At 36.4% G+C, this 21,960-nt stretch overlaps 1 protein-coding gene across 21 annotated transcripts in view; it reads left to right on the top strand.

Annotated features, from left to right (window-relative positions):
* RhoGAP19D (Rho GTPase activating protein at 19D) overlaps nucleotides 1-20,093 on the top strand; it is a 167,166-nt gene extending 147,073 nt beyond the window's left edge. For 20 of the 21 annotated variants that reach the window (XM_066299549.1, XM_066299557.1, XM_066299550.1 and 17 more), the window contains 11 exons: nucleotides 9,109-9,345; nucleotides 10,710-10,865; nucleotides 11,899-12,047; nucleotides 12,234-12,543; nucleotides 12,661-12,927; nucleotides 12,993-13,119; nucleotides 13,175-13,356; nucleotides 13,435-13,654; nucleotides 14,245-14,624; nucleotides 15,116-15,173; nucleotides 17,099-20,093. In XM_066299549.1, coding sequence (XP_066155646.1) covers nucleotides 9,109-9,345; nucleotides 10,710-10,865; nucleotides 11,899-12,047; nucleotides 12,234-12,543; nucleotides 12,661-12,927; nucleotides 12,993-13,119; nucleotides 13,175-13,356; nucleotides 13,435-13,654; nucleotides 14,245-14,624; nucleotides 15,116-15,173; nucleotides 17,099-17,958 — 2,946 coding nt within the window. In that variant the 3' untranslated portion in view covers nucleotides 17,959-20,093. Of the gene's footprint in view, nucleotides 1-9,108; nucleotides 9,346-10,709; nucleotides 10,866-11,898; nucleotides 12,048-12,233; nucleotides 12,544-12,660; nucleotides 12,928-12,992; nucleotides 13,120-13,174; nucleotides 13,357-13,434; nucleotides 13,655-14,244; nucleotides 14,625-15,115; nucleotides 15,174-15,283; nucleotides 15,409-17,098 lie in introns of all 21 variants that reach the window. The other variant, XM_066299569.1, reaches the window with a different exon arrangement.
* Nucleotides 20,094-21,960: the final 1,867 nt, after the last annotated feature.

Raw genomic sequence — 21,960 nt, forward strand, 5'->3', positions numbered from 1 at the left:
ACCATTACACTTGCTCTCGGGGTGATTATTAAATTTCTGTTTTCGGAGAACGTCACTAAAACACCCTCCCATGGTAAAAGTGGCAAACATTTGAAATTGGCACAACCCTATTTTAATTATTTTAAAAGAAAAAAATGGTTCGTTTCTAAATCGGTGATGAGGCATGTTTCCATAATTTTAATTTATTTCTGAAATATTCTGTCATTATGGTACGCCTGTGACGACACCTGAAAATTAAATTGATTTTTCCGACGTGAATAGAACAAGAGTATTTTTGTGCTCTTTCATTGCAACTTTCGCTACGCAAACTGGTTTTATAAACAGATGTTTCTTAAAAAAAATTGTATTGCCTTTTGGGATCATGGTACCTACACCAATGAATTCTGAAGATGTTATTCTCAAAAGGAAGATGTCCAAATTTTATACATAAGGTGTATACGAATTTCTTAGGTTTCGTATACTTTCAAGAAATTATCGCAATTTACTTCGATTAATGGACACTCTATAGCTATAATCTGTCTTAATTGCCTTCATTTGATTCAGCTGAATGTTGCTAGATGTTTATTACCGGCGCGATACACGATTTTACTGTGAGTTTAAGAAGTTTATTCATTGCTTTGGGGAGATTTGTAATGAGGATTATGAAATTCTTTCAACGCAAATCAGATGTGAAATTCCTTCTGTTTTAATTCTAGTTTTGGCGAAATTTTTAAAAATGATTGAAAATGCAGTTTTAAAAAATATACACCGCTAAACTAGTGCAAGCGCCAGACCTAACAGCTGGTATCGTCGTACCTAAGACAATACCCTTATTCGACCATCTGTTCCAACCCAATATATGCACAAGTCGCAATTAATCCTACGTTACATACAAAACGAAGAAAGGCAGATGTTAAACCATTGAGTCGTCAAGAAAACCTGGGGGGTCAAGCGCACGTACGGCACGTTGTTGCCCAGGAAGGGAGTGACGCATCATCAACAAACACCATTTGGCACTACCATCACCACCACCGAGTCTCCCCCCTGGTCGCTTGCTTGCCTGATTGACTGACACTCGTCGCGAATTATCCGAACCCAGTGTTCTTTCGCGATAGTAGTACCATCAAGAAGTAGTACCAGCGCCGCCTACTTGGCGCGTTCGCGGGTCGTTCATTAACATTTAGCACTTGAAAATCTCGTTATGGAACCTGTTATCACGTATTTTTAGAAACCACCCCGGAGAGTTGTTGCAGAGTAGTACCGCGACCTGCCTTAATGCCACGTGAGTGCGCATCGCGTTTGTTTTGATTTGGTGCTGTGTTGCGTGGTCAAAGTCGAATTGTGAATTTTTGTTGTTTCAGCTGTACTTGATTTTCGATTAAATGTTGCTTGAAAGTGATTTTTCCGATACGAGTGACCAGTGACATGTTGGCACCTCGCGGTATGTTGAGTCAAAGCCATCGTAGCAAATCGGGCACCGTATCCTGCATCCCCTTACATGTGAACTTGCATCTGTCCACTCTAGGGATTTTTCCCAGGAAATTGAAGAGATGGGGATCGACGGGATCTTGGGTAATGGTCGCTTTAAACCTACAGAGTATGTCCTTTAAGTGCTACCATTATTGCTACCTTGGTTACTGAGACAGGTACAAGGTCGGGTAAATGCGACAAAAACTGTTATTTTCGGTTACTACTTAAAACACAATCACAGAATTGCTAAGTTATTCCTGGGTTTCAACTTATCAACATAAATTTTTCTTTCAACTACAGATCTGTAGTTAAATATGAAGCTATCTGCATTTATTGATTTTGTGTAAACTTGATCCACCAACGCAACAGTGACATGCATTCGCATTAACTCAGGAGAGTCTCGTACAGTTCGTTGAAGTAGCAAAAAATATATAGGTCCCTACTTTGAAAATTTTATGATATATTCATGAAACAAACCGTCTAAAAATAACATCATAGGGGGATCATTGTATAGGAATTAAAATGGGCTTCCAAGAACGCAAATAAAGACTCTAAATAGACATTTGGTTACTAATGATAACTTATGGAGCTAATAATACTTCAGAATATTGTTATTGTGCATTGAGTCAGCAAAAATGACTGTTTTTGGCCAATTTCACCGACCATGCATCTGTTACAGGTCGAAGAGCCTTTGTATCCAAGAGTCCTAAAATTCCAAAGGCTGGACAGGAGGTGGGGCCGATTTCTTGAAATTTTATTCTACGCTCGTACTAACGTTTTTAGCCTTTTTTTATAACTGGGATAAAACTTAAACAAATCACTTCTATTGGCTTTTTAAAAATTTAACCTTTTCAGGCAAGCCAACCAGTAGTATAAAAAAAAATCATAACATGTTTATATAGGTACATTATCGATAGATGTGAGGTCGCCTTCTTTACGAAGGAGCTAACAAAACGATCTCTTCACTGCTAGTACCTATCACAATCACCTTGGTAACGTTCGTTCCTGAACATCTGTCCTCAAACGAAAGCATTCAACGAATCATTAACTCTGTTTCTCCCTAGCTTGCGTAACTATGTTTGAGTAAAGTCCAGGTGTAATTGGTAGAAATGCACGTTGATCAGTTTGTTTACTGTCATTATTTAAAAACCTACTAGGGATAGAAGAACATTTTAAATACAGAAGGTGCAAAATGAAGGCGAAGATGTAGGTTTAACACAGTTTTAGACCGAGTCCGAAGAACGAAAAATTATTGAAATCTAACGTTTTTCTTTTAATTCTAATCCCCTGTATATTGTTGCCGTTTCAGATTTTTCGGAATTTTTTAAAATTATTTGGTTTAAAGAGTCCGGCGTAAAATCGACGTTAGAAATTTGGTAATTTTTGTAATTTTGACGGTCCTAAACACCAAAGACGGTGTTATTGCGGCAAAATAGCTAAAATATATAAATAGTAGAAAAATAAAAATAAGTGGAATGCTATCAAAACACGTAAACGCAATTAGCGTTAGCATATACTTTACGGAGTGACCAGTAAAATATGTGGTAACGCTGATACGCAAACATTTAATGTTTTTACAGGAGATCGGGCTCCCTTTTACCTTCATAAAATGTTTTCTGTTCCACCACTGACCATTGATTCCTCGAGATATATATATATATATATTTTTTAATTCGAAAATTTAAGGTCATTTGCAATTTATACGTGTACACCATAGTTTTATTTAGTTAACACCCTGTATCTTCTTAATGAAGCATTATTGGAATATGGTTTATATAGGGAGTCATATTATTTTTCAATGTACTATTACCCACTGAAATATAATGAAACACTTGTGAGACACCCTGTATAATTAACATACAAAAGTTTTCTAATTGAACAGAGAATTAAAATTCGCTCAAATTCGTCGTAAAACGACTTGTGAGTATTAAAGAATTTAAAAAAATTATATTTTGTATTTTCCATTATTTATTTTATTTATTTTATTTATTGTGGTGAAAGCGTGCGATATAGAAGAGGCTTGTCGAGTTAAATGACGTGGTTGAATTGTGTCCCAGCACATCCTGGATTTTTTTATTTTTTCGGAAAAGTAACGAGCCACAGTACGTAAACGATGGTAAGCGGTTGAATCAACCCCTTGCTTGTGGTTCATCACGTAATGCGAGTATTTTTAGTGCTCACCTGTCATTTTCTTTTCGCTAATTGATATAACATTTAACATTAAAAGTTTTTCATTTATTTTCTAATGACAAACTGATGTTAATTATTGGCCATGTAAGGCTCTCACTTTCATAAATCCATACAATACTGATAATATGAGGATCTTAGTTAATTTAGAACGTGTAATTACTGAACGCTAAATTTAATAGCCTCTTGTGAATACACAATTGATTGTGAAAAGAGCGCGGTTGTGACAGCAGTTGCTTTGGAAAATTTAATTAGCAATTAGGCAACGCTTTATTCGCGTTCTTTGCAACATTTTCAGCGCAAGAAAAAACGCTTTTTTAGGCTACGGCTATTTACGTCGATTCATAAGTTCATGGCGGCATCTCTGGTCGCATAATAGTACGAGCATAATCTCTTAACGCTTATATAAATCACAATTGTCGTACTTGAAAATTCTCGAATATTTTAATATCTTATTTCGATCTAGAAACTAAAGAAAAAGTTATCCTGATCTGACCATCTGCGTTTCTGGAAGGTTGTAAAAACGCAGACTTTTTTTTATGTTTTATGTGTATGTATGTATGTGTTTACGCTCGTTTTACTAGGCTGATTGTCCATCATTAATATGTATTTAAGAGAGAGTTTGGTTTAAAATACTTGAAAATGTACTTGTTTTAACTGTTCGCTCTGTTTTATAATAATAGTGCAGGAAATTATACTTTCAATTTCAGTCATCTGCTGCTGAAAGGCCGGATGTTTGATTTCACAGTCAACAATCAACTGCAAGTTCAGAACGGACTTTAATAAGATGAAATGAGTTCGGTTAGTCAAAGATAATGTGATACCCTATCTCTTTAAGGTGCTGCATTCGAAAATGCCCAGGATGCAGGAAAAGCTCCAAGAGATTGAGATTCAAATTTACGTCGCATCCGTTCAGTTGTATTATTATTTTGATTTGGAGATAACACTAAATCCCATAAACGATATTCAGTGTTATTCGCAAATATTGCTGTGTAGTTATCTTCGGCAAAATTTTGCATTTCGCGTTATATTCTCGCTTGTAGAAAATGTGCACTTTAATACACTTGTTTGGCTTTGAGAGGGAGTGTAGTTATAAGCAACGTGTCACCATCGAGACGAGTTTGTGACAGAGCCGCACGCGAAATCAGTTATTCCATCGAGAAAAGTAACATGTCTTGCTTTCGATTATTTTAAGATGCTTTTTCGATGACTTGCTCAGCTCGATGACGTCAGAAGAATAAGAGCGTCATGGGGTATTTGGTCTAAAACTTATTGAAATTTTACTAAAAATACAAAATACAATAGTTTGAGCATATGGATGATTCGTATTAAAACGCCCTACTTCGTCCAAATTTGTTCAAAATTTAGAGCGGTTTTTCACCGGATCGTCCAACACGATAAAAATTTGTTTAAGGTTGGGAATAAGTCCGCAGAAGGATTTGAGCTTTCAAGTAGAAATAGGTATAGGAAGATATGAATTTAGACTGGTACTTGAGCACCTGATTTGTTTAGTGGACTCGTCGCCAATTTTATTTTAAATTAAGTTCATTTGCACTCTACTGGTAAAACGTTTGAAAAATAAATTTGAACGTGTTAGAAATTCAACCAAAAATTGACACCAAAAATGTGCAGGAAAAGAATATATGTATGTAGGTGTAAAAAAATCTTTAAAAAAAACTAAATTAAGCCCTATAAAACCTTGTAGTCCTTCCAATTTCGTCTGAAAATTGAACAGTAATCGTTAAAAATCCACCCATAAATTGACCCTGGAGGGATATAAAAAAAGGTGCGATAAATGAAATGTTGGAAAACTCTGGATGAATCTTTTTGAAACTAGTCTTCGTCATAGATAATTTCATGTAACATACGAAACCTTGTTGTTTTTCGATAAGCTTTCGTGTTTTCATGGGAAACGCGTCTTCCATACAAACAACCATTTCAATAAATAATATGCAATTATTTAGAATTTGATACATTTGTAAAATAAAGTAAGCTCCAAACACACATAAAACTGTTTAATGATAATCCTTCAGAGCATTGCTTCCATGAGCTATAAAATGGCACGGCGAATCGCAACAGTACGATAGCATGAAAACGACTATCGCTTATCGTGCAAAGCACTCATCAGCACTACTGCATACTCTGAAGTCGCTAGGGCTTAGCTGCTTAACAATGGCAGGCAATTACCGTTATGGCTAAACTTATCGAACTAAGGTTTCTTCTTTATTGTCACTATAATTGTTAGTTATACAACTGAGTATGCAATTTTTCCAATGCAAGCACCACCTGGGGCATATACAGGGTTTGCATTAAGTAGTAGGTACTGCATAAACTCAGTAAAATTATAAATTTTACAAGAACGCTCCGATCCATGTATTTTTATTTTTTATTTTGAGATTATATCTAAATTGCATGGGCACTATTCTAAAAACTTCCAGTTTACGTGGGGCATTTCGCAAGTAAAAATAAAGAAATATGGGTCTGACCGGTTTTTTCTTTAAAGATTCTTGCTGAAATTTAATTTGTTTAGTGCGCCGGTGTGACTGGGAATTTCTTGTTACCGTCCTGGGTCTGCAGCAAGTCTAAATAACTACTAAAATACAATTTGTACTGAAAACATAAATCGAGAGCGTTTTAAAACATTTGGATGTCGGCAATGAACTGTAAAGGTAAAATTTTTAGGTTTTTTCGCTAATACTAGTTAGAATACATTCATTATTTATAATTTACTACACTTATTCAAAAACGTTCTGTAAATTACCTCCATCATTTACCAAATATATGTATATCAGTAGATTCATCACGACTTCGAAAAACTATAATTGGAGAATCTAAAGCACTCGATGTCACTTTTAGGACTTAATCACAGATTCCTGAAATGCCCGATGTGGCCGCGAAAAATTCCAACGGCCCTCGTTAACGCAAAGAATGGCACGACCACAATTTGAGCGATTGCCTCTCGAGAATTTCCTAATTCCGTCAATTAACGGATACTCGAATTAATTGGCCGACAGGTTTTCGCTATTGTTACTTCTTCAGTTAATTTTGAGCGTGGAAAAAATTACAATTGCCGTTTTCGGATCGATCTTCCAGGGCAAAACAAGATCGGAACATGTACGCTGAAAACCGCGGTTTTGTTTTCCATATAGCTATTGGTTTTTGATTCAGCGTCCAACGGCCGTTTAAAATATAGTTTTTGTCTTCAGACCCTAAAAGAAGAAGAGGAATTGCACGTTTTTCGACGACTCGCAAAAGGATGTTCTCGGGCGACCAAAAAACGTCGCATTTTTGCCGATCAAATTGCCTCCCTCTTCCTCACCTGCTTGGCCTGTTTAAAAAGATTCTTTTCCCTGCCGGCGTACCAGACAGTTTCACCACCTCTATGCACAGTATAATCTCCTCTATCCCCATTGGCGGTAGTCTTACCATACCTGGCTGTGTTCAGTGAACACAGAACTGTTTTCATTAATTATACCCAATTTTATTTTCTCCTTCGCATATTCTACATCTCATACCATTTCCCCCTTTTTAACCTCCTTTCTTACACTACATATTTTTCACCTTTGCTCCCTCATACAGTTCCGTACGTTACTTTTACCATTCTTCAATCCTCCAAGTATACGAAATTATGTAGCCTACGTAACACGTACGCCTGACATGATTTGGCAGGTCCAAACTTCACTAGTCATACGTATGACAATTGAACGTATGAGCGGCCAAAAGGTCTGTAAATTAATGACACACACTAAAACGGAAAAAAAATTAAAGATCGTCGTTGAAATATCACACGACTCATTGACATATTATAAGTGAACTTCAGACCCGCTAGTTCAGATCAGCGTATGCATGGCAAAATGTAAATATAAACTGCACCAAGTATGCCTAGGCCTTTTTCTCAGAGAGACATGGAATAACTGTTAAGACATAAAGGCTGAACATCACAGAAATCTCTACCGGACGCTCTCAACTATGGGAAGGGAAGGACAATGTTCGAGATGTTAAGTTGGTACCGGCTTCTAGCAGCTGATTGGGCGAAGACATTTGGAACTCTCCGACGAAAAATAACAGTGGTCGAGGGTGAGAATTCTACAGACGAAATTAGAACCTGCCCCGCAGCTGGCAATTGAGTACCGCCCTATTCCGCTATTTTATGAAACGTTGCCTCAAAATCATTTGAGTGTTTACTTTGTGTACACAAAAGTGGTAGATAAATATTTGAAATAATGTAAAACTACCATTAGTTAGTTATCGATGAAAGTATCTCCCTCAGTTCGTAAATCTTCCGAATTGGTTAGTCTTAATATACAGAGCACGAAACGAGCTGAAACACCCTGAAAATCTCCGATTATGGACAAAAACAAGTAGGTGCTCTTTAGCAATTATGGCCAAGGCCGTCGTCCCTCTGATCGCCGATCAAACGATGCACATCGCAATCATTTACTTCGTTTTTTTCCATCGAAGACCCGCGCGCACCTCCGATTAAATCGACTAAAAATACGGGCAGTAGGTATTTCATGCGCATTCCCCGCTGAAAAGGAAATTGCGCGGATGTTTTGCTTACGCCAGAGTTGATTTATCGACCCTTTGAATCCAACGGCCTTAAGACGGGCGGGCGGGAAGGCCTACTCGTTACCAGCCTGAGAAAATGGTTTCATTAACAACGACTGTAAGAGAAATCAAATAAAACATAACGATCAAATTGCGCCGATGTAGATCGGTAATCGGATTTTAATTAAAACCCATCGCTGCACACGTATTCAGCGCCGGTCAGAGACATATTGGAACCGACCGTATCCGTCCGATATTCATCTGTAATTGGCTATTTGCTCAGGAGAGAGTTCAGATTGTAGCTCTCAAACTGAATGAGACTGGTAATTGGTGCAAAATCTGCAACGCTGTACATTTATAAACGTCAATTAAGCCTATTGTTTCGTGGTGATAAGGAATATTTTAACTAATAAAGCGATAATAAAGCTTGGATTGTTCTCTCGACCATCGCCGGCAATTAAAACATGTTCGACCGAATCCTTCAAACTTATAACGGTCACGTGGTAAAATTTCTTCAAAACAAAACTTTCATTTTTTTAAGATATCGTTTGGCCTTGTTGGAGCAATAACACACCGGCTAATCGTATTTACTATAGGACGATGTTTCCAACGCCTGCGAGGCGAAAAAATTCGCGTCGGCATTCATTCATGACATTGTCGTCGGCGATAAGTCAATTTACATGTAAACATAGCCTTAATTAACATTTTCTGTATACAAACAGTGTTTTTTAAGTAGATATATCTGTCACAATATAGTGTGAAACACACAAGAATGGGTGTCCAAAGAAGACGTCACTGAAAGCAAGAATATATAGGTTCATAGAATAAGTTCAGGTGACATAACTCTATGCATTTGACGTATTTAATTATTTGCTTCATGGATTTGCCTTCCTAATTGCTTTAACACGCATTGTTTTTTTCCAGAGCCCTCTTGGTTCTTCAGACATCTCTCTGGACCAATCGCTGGCCTCCGGAGTGGACATGCGCACCAGTGCGGTACGCGTGGCTGGCGATTATACCAAACGAAAGAACGTTTTGCGCATGTCCACGGTAAAGCCCTGCAGATCCGAGTTTCTCATACAGGCGGAGAGCAGCGAGGATTTCGCTGACTGGGTGAAGACGTTGCAGCAGCAGGTGGCTGTTAGTACTGATGCCGAACTGGTACGATTTATGACGTTTCGTTAACATCTGAATCCACAGTGAAAGCTCGAATATTCTGAACTTTGAAGAAAATATTATACTTTTACGGAGGTTAAGGCAATTAATTGACCGAAGTAAACAGTAATTGCCATGTTATTTCTATAGTGGCAGTAAACATCTTAATGTAGTAACGTTCCATCCCAAGTATTAAGTGAGAAGTGATAAGTGATAGATGACGATGGATCGGATTCAATGCTCAGTTTAATTTTTTGTGTCATTTTGTTAAAGCTTCATTATCCGCATTTTTTTTTAATATGAAATGCTTTGCTGTTGAATTTTTGGGTTTGTCTCAAAATTTCAATCCTGTATTGCACAGATTACTTGTATTGTGTGTTGTCCTTTTTTTTCTGTTGTAAAGAACTAGCTCTTCCTTGCCAGAAGTCAAACTGTTTTATTGATATTCCGTTGACTGGGATAAGATCGCATTATTTTTGCACTAGTTTTTCCTACAGAAAATGCTGTAGACAATTTGGTTGGCGATTCGTAGGTGTGTGGCACCTCAAATTGGTATGTTCTTTTCCTCGTTCCGCTCATCGGCTCAAATAATGATAGTTTATATAAATTTGGACTAGCAAATGCACTGGCTTCGTCTGATCATCAGGTTGATGAATGCATACCATTCATCATGTGAGCATATCGCTCATATGAATATTTCATATAAGTGATCATGTTTCGATCTTTAACTGTTGCCCTCGGAATCCCGTTTTCCAACAGATGTAGTTCGATTTGAAAGAATCTCAACTCGTGTTGAAAATCTGAATATCGATTCTTTTTCAGGCTACAGCTTTTGTTGCCAGTAGTTTTTCCCGATAATTATGCCGAAACTTATTATTGTCACCTGGCGTAAGTTTACTTCCCAAACAATAATAACATAAATTACCACACGTACTTTAGACGAATTTATTTTTAGCGTCAAAAATTCGCAGGTTATTTGGAGTTGTATGCGAGCATTAGCTTACAGATAAATCCGCATTAATGCGATAAGTGTTTTATCTTTACGCGAGCTCTTAAGATTTATGACATTATTGCCCCAGTCGGTCCAGGGTTTTCTTTGGATAATGTTTCCGCATGTGGAGTAATATGTAATTTGAGTGTATTTGTCAATGATCAAGTGAAATGTGGATTAATACCATGGAAGTAGTTGTTGATGATTATTTGGTTATGCTTTGGGTATGGACAGTTTCATGCGATAAGCTTTATCAGTTAGTAATTATAACGTGGTTCTCAGATGTTAATTAAAGTGCTGTAACATATAATTTTAATGCCGGAGTTTTCCGACGATATGTTTGTTAGTTTTATTTTGTTTTCATGAGATCTTATTTTAGGACCATACCGGTAGCACACAGCAAGCTGTCCCACAATCACATCCAGCGTCAACAACAATTCAAGTCCAAGGCAGCCATTTGTCACCTCAACCATCGGCCAAAAATGGAAAATCGTCGAGTTCCAGTCGGAATAGGTCTCCGACAGGCCAGTCACCAGTAGGTTGAATCCCAATAAATTTAAAATTTCATGTCACCTTAGGAGGATTATTCAATCTAAAAGCAATTTTATTTCCATGAAGTGGGCCACGCCGAAAGTTTGCTACAGTAATTGGAACTTCTTGTTTTCCAAAATATATTTGATTTGCTTCCGGGATATTTATATCTAAAAAGCTTCTTGTTAAGCTGGATTTATATGAGAAATTTAATCTTTAGCAGAAATTTCAGTATTGGTTGTAAATTTATTGGCAATTTTAAGGAGAGATGGTGTTTTTAGAAACTCCTTAACCCCAAGAAATGGCAGTCAGATCGAAATTGTCGTTCGAATCTTGTCAGTATTTGAAAATATTTTTAAGTTTAACAGATTATATGTTTTTTTCGGGCTTTGCCTATTTGTCTTTCCAGAATTTAGCATTTGCCCTGAGGGAATTTAGAGTTTAGAATAAATTGAAAGCAATTGGCCAGAACTAAGTTTAAAGTTGTAATTACAATTGAAAAATTTAGTGAGGATGAAGATAACTGTCATCAGTTTCTTCCATGGTAAAATTTAATTTCGTTTATAATCGGCTAGACTTTATCACATGAGGTTGACTTCTTGCTACGTTAATACTAAAATAGATATTGAAAACAAGATTTCTTTTATAAACCCAATTACAGCAACCAGCCCCATCTTATTCGCAATAAACATGTTTTTATTTTTACAAAGAGGGCAACAAGTTTTCATTGGTATTAAAAGTGAAATTTGATATCAGTATTTTTAAACTCACAATTCATGAAGTCTTTTTTATAAAAAATTAAAAAACAATGTGAAGGATTCCTAAAAGCTCATTATTGGAAGCTCTAGAGTTGCCTTCAATAAATCACATTCGGACATGACAGGTTAAAGTCATGACAACTTTATCGACAAGATAATACTCATTGAAACGTTGGAATGAAGACACAATATTGGTTAGTTTCGTGGTTTCCGTGAAAATTATTACTGCATACCTGTATTGTGATACTGATAATTAACACGGCTGACTTTAATATTTAGGTCAGTAAGACCAGGAAACCCTCGCACCAAGAGAACTCGGTTACTACAACAAGCCCGAAAAGCAAAACGTGGAGGGGAAGAGTGGCAAAACAGTTTAAGAAGTTTAATCAGGGGGCTAGTTCGCCATGTTCGCCTACTGCACCTGATGGGTAAGTCTTGCAAGTCCAAAATCGTCTTATTATCTGTGTAAGTGGTTATATTTTAAATTACAATATATAATAGGTACAAAGCATATTCACTTTCAGTTGTCACCCTCTGTACGCGAAACAATAATAACATTTTCCAGAATATTTCAAATCTTTGGAAATATTCAATAGTCACTTTTTCAATTCTAGATCGACTTTCGGTGTTCCGATAGAGCACTGCATCACCTCCCACCAAAATAGTTTTTTGCCGCGTTTCGTTGAGGTGTGCACCGACATAATCGATGAAAAGGGTCTCCAAGTGATTGGCATATACAGGGTACCCGGCAATAACGCTTCTATGACTGCTCTCTCTGAGGAGATTAACCGCAACTTCGACGAAGTTCCTCTGGACGATCCTCGATGGAACGATCTCCACGTGGTCAGCAGTTTGTTGAAGGCATTTCTAAGGAAGATGCCCGAAAGTTTGGTTACCTCGGCACTGTATTCGCACTTTATTAAGGTAAATTGGGAATGGGGTTTAGCAGTGAAAGAAATGTTGTTAAAGTGGAACATAAATAAATTCCCCTTGTACATCCGCTCTTAGGAGATTTTACCATAGATACTTTTTTTCTTTCAGGCTGACAAAATCGAAGACCCTAAATTGAGGTTAGAGGAACTGAGAAGATTGGTGCGGAATTTGCCAAAACACAATTACCACACTCTGAAACACGTGATCAGGCACCTGAAGAGGGTAGCCGATAATTCGGACGCTAACAGGATGGAGGCCAAAAACCTGGCAATAGTGTTTGGTCCGACTATAGTCAGGCCGGAAAGCGAGACGATGGAAAGCATGGTGACTAACATGACTAATCAGTGCAAAATTGTGGAGAGTTTGATCGCCAATGTACGTCCATGAGTATAGTAAATTTGCGTATTGGATTGCTAACTAATCTAAAACGTAACTTTCAGGCCGACTGGTTCTTCCCAGAAACCGACAACGAGGCCGTTCTGGTGCCTTTAGCCGTTCCTGCCTATTGCGATGACTTTGAAATGAACAATCATCAGGCGCTATTGAATAATATTAGCAAATATGAAGGTAATTTCTGAACTTTGAAAGAGTTAAAAATCATCAAAACTAAAATAAATTACAGCTTTAAAGGATCAGAAGGAAAAGAACGGGGCTCTTCTTTCGTCTCTGCTTACGGCTGCCCATAGGAAAGTGATGCGAAAACCCTCGAGAACGCACCATCACGAATTGATTAAAGACGAGCCGACAACTCCGACTAGTCAAAGGACCTTTGACCATTTCGGCATTATAAGTGAGGCGGATAAGGTGAGTTTTTACTCTGAAGTTGATGTTGAAATGATCTAAATTTCTGGATTGCTCAGTAAGTTTATGTTTATTTTCTAGATGTCCGATCGAGGAATGGAAAGTAGCAAAATTAACTCAAATCCGCCTGCGACGGACGGCATAGAAGTTCCGAATGAAAATAAACAACAATCGGCAGCAGAGAAAAATTCGTGGTTTAACTATAAAACTGACCAATCCGATTTTTCCAGAAGGATCGAGATATTTAAGAAGGAGACAGAGGCGATGTTGCAGAAACCCAGGATAACTGAAATATCTGTGGGTAAGTTTACAATAGCATGAAATATTTATTGTTTTTAAGTGGAAAATCATTATCAAATCGCAGAATACATTTTACTTGATGAAACAAATTTTGACAAGATGTGCATAATTTTTAAACGTAATTTCTATCACATTCACAAGAGAAATTTCAATGTTGTGCTTTGTGGACAGGGTTGTTTTAAAGCTAATTCGTGCAACATGTTTTAGAATTCATAAAAATAGATCATTTTGTCAACATAGTTTACACAAAAATTGCAAAATGATTTCTGTGGTGATAGTATGTCACTGCTTCTTGTATATTCAGTATGTTGCGTTCTATCCATTGCGTTCACATAACGTTAAGGATAGATTTCTTGGGCGGACACCGTCTGGATTTCTTTCCTATTTTTTCTGGTTATCAATAATATATACCTAGATTGTTATAACAGAGACGTGAGTGCCATGCACGAATTTAGACAGATGACTAATATCACTATTTTTTTAGTGAAATAATTATAATCTGTATAAACAGAATAATACATTTTTATCAAAATTAACATTTAAAAATTTTTTTTAGTATTCCCTGTAGTAAAAACTTTTTTGTTTGATTAGATCCGCGTGGTCCTCTAAGTTCCTCGGCGAGCAACGTAAACACCACTTCACGTCTTGTAGTTAAACCACATCACGACCATTTACTGACCAAAACGCACTCGGCAACCAATGTTTTTTCTCGCCCTATTCCTTCGCTCAACCGTAACAGTCTAAACTCCATGGATCCTACGCAATACAACACTAGCAGTGAGGTCACCCGGCACTCTTACGGCGCTGTGACCAATAACAGCATTGGCACCAGGGCACAGGGTGAGCTCAGTGGTGGTTTTGACACCTCCAGGTATGGGATCAGGAGGGGGAGCTCAGTGGAGAACGTAAACTCAAGCGCGTTGGATTTGAACTCAAACGGGGGTTTGAAGAAAACAAAATTTGAGAGTGAGGTAAATATCTGATGTAAAATTGTAGTGTTTTTCACAGAAAAAATTGCGCAGAAGCTACATCTTCAATTACAGAAGCTTCATGTTTGTTTCCAAATCATCAGGATCTGCTATGAAAAGAGGGCATCGTAAATTGTCAAAATCAGACCAGTTTGTTTTTTTTTAATGTATCTCTGTTGTATGTTTCGGATTAAAATGTGTCGATGTGTTTTTCGCGGTTTTAAAAATGCAGGACGTTTGATGTTTTGTAATTTTATTTTTAACGGGTACTAATACTACCAGTTCGCAAAATCAAAAATTATGTAATTTTGCTTTTCGTTAATTTGGAGGGAGGTGTGAAGCTTTTTTAATTTGAAGATTTTTAGAGAACTGATAATACTGGAGATATCCATTGGGGCGAATGAAATGACATCCTACATATAACTGAATTAAACTTTGTGCATACAACTCTCTGTTAAGGAAAATTTTTAATTTATATTCTGACTTTCTTATAGAACGACGGTCAAAGACGAGCCTCCTTGGATTCGTTGCACAAATTACCCACGGATGACGGTAAGTTGATAAAAACTGCTTTCGCCCTTTGCTTCCCTGTTCACGTGCGTCCCGAAACGCATCAATTAGAAACGTGTGTTCGCACTTAGATTTATTGTGGCACTCTGTAGGCGCAAATGCTCAAAACTTGGCACCGATCCCCGGTTGGAGGCCTGTGCGGCCTCCCTCGGCGGCACCGCAAAGACCTCCCCGAACCCGACAATTATACAATCGTCTCTAAGTTGCTAAAAATAAGGTAGAACAACGACCCGCTGCGTATTACACGTAACTTGAAGTGAGATTTATTGGGAAAACTATCAAGTTTGTGTGTTTTATTAAAAATATACAAATATATTTTTACACATATATATTTGAATTTCAAATCTTTCAAACACTAACATCTTTATTCTGTACCGTGAGTCAGCAGTGTGGATTGAACACACTACTAGACTAGAATTCTAACACATAAATTCCATTTTTGTTCAGGTCAAGTTCTCCTTTATATTATCGCGAATGCAATAAATAAATAATTTAAAAAATATATCGCCCCATGTTATGCAAATTCTGTCGGGAATAGTGTTTTCCTAATGGGTATAGAAAATAATTTTCGAACATGTGACGCATGTATTTTTTGTACGACTTTTGTAGTGTGCTACCGCACGTTACCTATTCTTTGTATATAAAAAATCATGGTCGAAAGGGAGTTCAGCTAAACCTTGATGCTACTTGAGTGGTTTCATAAAAATAGAATTGCTGTCGAATTAACTGTATTTCTGACAGCAATGCTGTTCTTATGGGGTAATTTGAGTACCTGTCTGGCTTAGCTGAACTAACTTAGTTTTTTTTATATTAAAATTGATTTAAAATTACTGTTTCCCATTGTCTCACTTCGGCTTAAGGAACTTGATATTTCTATTAGCGATTTCGACTGAACAATGCGTGCGAAATACCTGCCGCCTATTTTTGTGCCAATCTGAAATCGAGCAAATCCGGAACTTTGACATTACATAGTTAAAAAAAGACCGGGCACCTATATCTTCAATAATGCGTAATTAGTCAAACTCATGTATCACACTCCCACTTTATAGTGTCGAACTACAATGAGGTATTTTAGGTGTGGTTGATTTACCACATTTATTCGATATATCTAATTTACCCCTTTTTTTATTAATAATCTGGGCGCCATGAAGACGTTTCTTCGAAAAAACTTATACTATTTAATAATTTTTTTCAATACTTATTTAGTATTATTAATACTATAATAGTATTATTTACATTACAGGCCGTGAAATGGTGACAGGTACCGTTGTTCAGAATATACAGACACAGTTAAAACATACAGCACAATAAAAGGTCATGTTGTGGCTATATGAAATATATGTGTATATATATATATACATATATGGATGCGGAGTATTCTGAACAATTCTGACAACATAGAACTATAAACGTATATATATATATATATATATATATATATATATATATGGACAATCTCAAAGCCAATATGCAAAATTTACAAATATTTCGTACACTGACCCAGTCGAAATCGCTAAGTGCTTCCGTCCAGCTAACAAAAACACCAGTAACTTGTAACCCCGCATAGCAGTTTTCTCGTTATTTAACTAATGTTTGACAGAAATAACATTGAAATGAAATAGACAAAATCAAAAATCTTCTTACATGCGCACAACTGCTAGGAAATATTGTCGTTTGGACTGCAAAATTTCGAATAATTAGATCTTTGTCCGTGAAGGAATTTACAGTCCGAGTGGCGATATGTTACTTCAGTTCTCACAGTAGTATCACAAAATTTTGTAGTACAAATTATCGAACATCCTTACAATAAACATTTCACTTTTTTACCAATTTCAAATAACTTCGGCTATCCTCTAAACAATGTCTTAATTTCTAAAACTCCGATAACAAAATTATCCTTATTCTAGAATCCCTCCTGAGCACGATGACGAAGCTCATTGATCAAAAACTGAAGGAAAAATCAACGGATGACATCCCGTACGCAGACGAACCGTCTCCAGAGAAGGCGCCAACAAAAGCGATCAACGACATTAAGGAGAGCAAACCAAAAACCAATGATCTCTACAAAAATCCCAGCCTGCACAAAAGCCAATATTCGTCACTTAAGATATTTAAGCCGGCGCTGGACCAAAGAAAAGAACTGAAAAATGAACTAACTGAGAAGGAGGAGGACACTAAAGCATCGGAGAGTGATGTGCCCGACAATGAGAGACACATATCTCTTACTCTAATTGCTCAGAGCAGAGCCGGTTCGAAACTCAGACGGTCCGAATCACTTAACAAGTCTGAGCGAACAATCACTCCGATCAGTGGCAAAGTCAGACGCAGTGAGAGCCTGAAGCGATCAGATAGTTTGACCAAAACAGAGAAAACCGAAAGCAACATCAACAAGAGAAGGGAGATATTGGCGTCAGGGAGACGGTTGAAGGAATCGACGAAAAACAAGCGCAAAAACGGAATGCCCGATCGCTCAATCAAAAGGAGACACACGGTGGGGGGCACCAAGGACCCGGACAAAGTCACTTACTTAATGGATACCAACAGGAACCAGGAGAACGATCCCAACATCGAGAACAACAAAGACAAAGGTATTAGGACGAGTTCGCCGGACTTGAGTTCGACGCGCAGGGAGCGCTTCCTGTTCGAAATTAACCTCATTGGTCCGGATAACATGGTGGTTGCACTTCGGCAACACTTGATTGGCTCGAGACCGCAGAGTTTCCCGGAATCGAACGTGTTCAAGGTGCCTCTGGAATCTCATGTGTGACTCTATGCAATGGGAGGGCGGTGCGACCATATTCGGTATTCTAAAGAATGTGATATTAGGTTTTAAGGTGGGCGACAGGTGAAAAAGCGTTCTGGACGATATTTTAGCGGCCAAGGACGATGTTTTAACGGTAAACAAGGTCTCGCTGGGAGTGTGTATCATAGTCCCAGCGAGGCCGCTCCTGAATCGTGACGATTGTTTTTTTTTTCTTTTTCATGCTCCTCAAGTAACGGATTTAGGCGGATGCGTTATGAATTCGGGTCGTTTCAGGTTTTTATAGGTGTCTCAACTTCCGAGCCCACATAAAATTCCTGCATAACAATACCAAAAATATATTCATACATGACAGTTTAATTTGAGTCACTATGTTCAACATTTTTTTAAAGCAAAATTCTGTAATTTCGCGAATTTGGCTCATAGCTATAGTAGTAAATTTTGGTCTATATCACTAGCAAACGTATTTATGAATTCAAGGGTGCCAATTCTAACCGATACTAGTAATAATATGAAAACTTCTAGTGAAGCGCCCGATGAAATTTTGTTCTTTTTGAAACAAACAAAAATCCACGTTTTAGCTATTTTATAGATGTTCATAATTCAAATATTTTTCTGAGTGCAAAATTGCCAATCCTAACCGATGCAAATGGCAACATGGAAACTTCCAGTGGAACAGCCGATAAAATTTTATATTTTTTGAAACATGCCGAAATCCGCCTTTTAACTGTTTTAGCCACATTCACGTTTCAAATTTTGCAGTGTCGTGAATCGTAACATATAAACAGTTTGAGTTTGTGCAAAAATTATTTTCTCGTTGTCGCCTTGTCATGCGAAGACTTAACGTTGCAAACGTTTTTGACATTTTATGTGATAGAAGTCAATTTTTAGATTAGTTCAAATTAGTTCAAGAATTAGGGACACTACAGAAACTAAAAAATATACAGTGTGGTAAAAAAATGGCTGGGAAGACCCGAATGCTTCTTTAAACATTCTTACGTTTCTTATTGATACGTATCAAAGATATGAAGTCATAATTCGTTTTTTAAATGATAAGATTCTGTGAAGCTTAGAATGAAAGGTTTTTTTAAAATTTATTACGTACGTAAAATTTTAGATGATTTTGACTCTCCCATTTTAAGAGCCAAAGAATTTCACAATTTCTTTACAAAATAAAATTTATTTCCCAATTCACCATACTTGATAGCCACAACAGTTACCTTTTAAGAAACAGTATACTCATTCTCTATTTTAAGTCGTAGTTTTGGCAGTTACTATATCCTTAGTAAAATTAAATTCAACCCGTGAAAAATAACGCACCCCGCTTAGTGGTTACTGTCTTAATGAGGGGACAGAACTCCATTACATAGTTCTGGCTAAAGAAATTTGCTTTTGCTTTATTACCTTTTTAAGCTAATGGGTAAATTATTATTTAGATTTCATCGGCGCAATGCGAAACATTGTGGAGGAATTCAAAATAAAATGTTAATTAAACAATCTGAATAATATTTTCACCAAATTGAAACTGCGCATTTATTTGTTTATTATTATTAAAACTATTCTTAGCTTGCTTATTTAAATTGTATTATTGTGATTCTTAAGATAATTCCAATATTCTGAGCAATTACTGAATTTGTGATACATGCAATGATAGTCCTATTTAATCATGCGAACACTTATTGTAAATAACATTATTATTATTATTATTATTATTACTATTACGTTGGTCTAAAGTCTTACTAAATAATTATTTCGCACTTAGGTTGTTTAAATAAAATTTATCTTCTATTAGTAGCAGTATGTAGATATGGTATTTAATTAAATTTATTTAGGTATATCGGTATTATTATTTAAAATAGTAATTATTGTAAGTTTTGAACGGGGCAATAAAATGAATTCGTCTCAATGAAAAATTGTCTGATTTGTATAAAATGATTTAAACAAGGCAACGCTGTCGACTGGTACAGAGGCGGGGCTACTCTATTATAGGCTGTTAGTGTCTTGCCTGATGTTATTGTTTTCTTAGTTCTAAGGATAAAATGTGTATGTGTTGTTGTAACTTGTGACATTTGTAAATACTGAATTGATAACCGGATATTTTGTATATAATAATAAAGATTTTCAGATTATGCACTCACAAATTGAGTCTTATTTCCCATTTTTTCGGAGGAAACATTCTGATTTAGACTGTGATTTACATAGAGGGCCACTGCTCGCCTCCGATAATCTGGAGTCGTAGACGCTCTAACATTTATCTTATATGGAACATTCACAAAATATCAATTATGATCACAAAGTTTTTCTGCAAAAAGTTGCAAAGATATAACAGGCTATTTGGTCATATTAATGATTAAATGGATATTTGATGAACACAATTACGAGTTTTTTAATTAAATAATTTCTGTAATGGTGTGCTGCTATGAGATAATTTAACTGCATTCATTAAGGTAAGTGAATAGCGATAATGAATATTTAAAAAAGTAACTTACGTAAGTCTTCAAGTAACGCGCGATGATGTTAATAAAAACTAGGGGAAATTACCGTCCATAGGTTCAATAGATATTAACTAAAAATTTGCTATAATTTCATTTAGTATGCATTCATTTCAAAGGATTCTGAAAAGGTTCAAAATTTATTTTAAAAAAAATCTGAGTGACACTCAAATCCTTGATGTCTAAACCGCCTTTAAATCTTACTTATGACGTTTTATTTCCTATTATCTAAAATGTGCAACAAAATATGGTATTGCGCGATATCTTCGAATTGTAGAAATAGTGCGTAAAATGCGGTAAACAACTCAATTAATTTTTCCTATGAGGTAGTGATTACTCTACCTCACACATTTGGAACTCGAAAGTAGCACTTTGTCGCACACACATCAGTGCGATTATCAAACTATTTAATTTAAAAGTCCTAAAATATTATCTGCAGCTGAACTTTTATTAATGAAAGGAGTAATCAGAACTACTTAGTTTTTTTAAAACGTCAATATATTTATTATAAAGCAATTATGACAATAATTGAAACCAAAAGAGCGCTTAAAAATTTCCGACTACTTCCGGACATATCCGTTACTATTACCGTGCTATAAAGGTTAATTTCAATTCGTGAATGTGTGCTATAAAGCAACTTTACCGCAAATTCGTAGGAAGAAATATGTTTACTCTTCTAGCTCTACAAAAATTACTCTGTAGTTAAACCAAGCAAGGATGTTTATAAATATAAAACCCACTACTATTAGCAATGATTCATTCATTTTCATTGTTATTCAGCGTAAAATCTGTGTAGCATATGTAGATGAAATGCCTGACTTGATTTGAGAATGGACCACCCAAAGAAGACTTCATTATTTTGCAAATGATGGGTATTTTTATTAAAGATGCTAAATCTCCATTATTTATACAGTGAATAACACTCAGACGGCATTTATTTAATACGCTCTAAACAAAATCATTTTTTCCCTAAGACAAATGACCGAAAAATAGCTTTTTTTTTAATCTGCAATCGGAATATGAGATACAATTGAGAAATTCAATATTGGTACTTTTTTACTCTACTTTACAACTGGCGGTACTTTGGTGTAAAATAGCAGAACGCTATAGTTCTAAGAAATTTCCATGTTATCAAAATCATACGAACATTGTTTGGTTTTTTTATAGAAAATATAAATGTCAATTTTGCAATACGCGGACGACACAACGCTGATTGCACACGACAAAACTACTAAGAAAGCCGTGGAAAAGCTTCAGACGTTGACAAACAGAACCATGACATGGTTTTACAAATGGAGACTAACGCCAAACGACACGAAAAATCAACTTCTACTTTCAAATCACCACATCAAAGACAGCTCACCAACGATAATGACAGGCGGACACACGACTAAACCAAGAAACGACGTGAAGTATTTGGGAATAACAATAGACAATAAACTAAAATTTACGAAACACGTACGAAATATTCGACTAGAAATCATAAAAAGGGCCAAACACTTCCGAACACTGACAT

This window comes from Euwallacea fornicatus, chromosome 34 (genome assembly GCF_040115645.1).
Source record: "Euwallacea fornicatus isolate EFF26 chromosome 34, ASM4011564v1, whole genome shotgun sequence".
Lineage (NCBI taxonomy): Eukaryota > Metazoa > Arthropoda > Insecta > Coleoptera > Curculionidae > Euwallacea > Euwallacea fornicatus.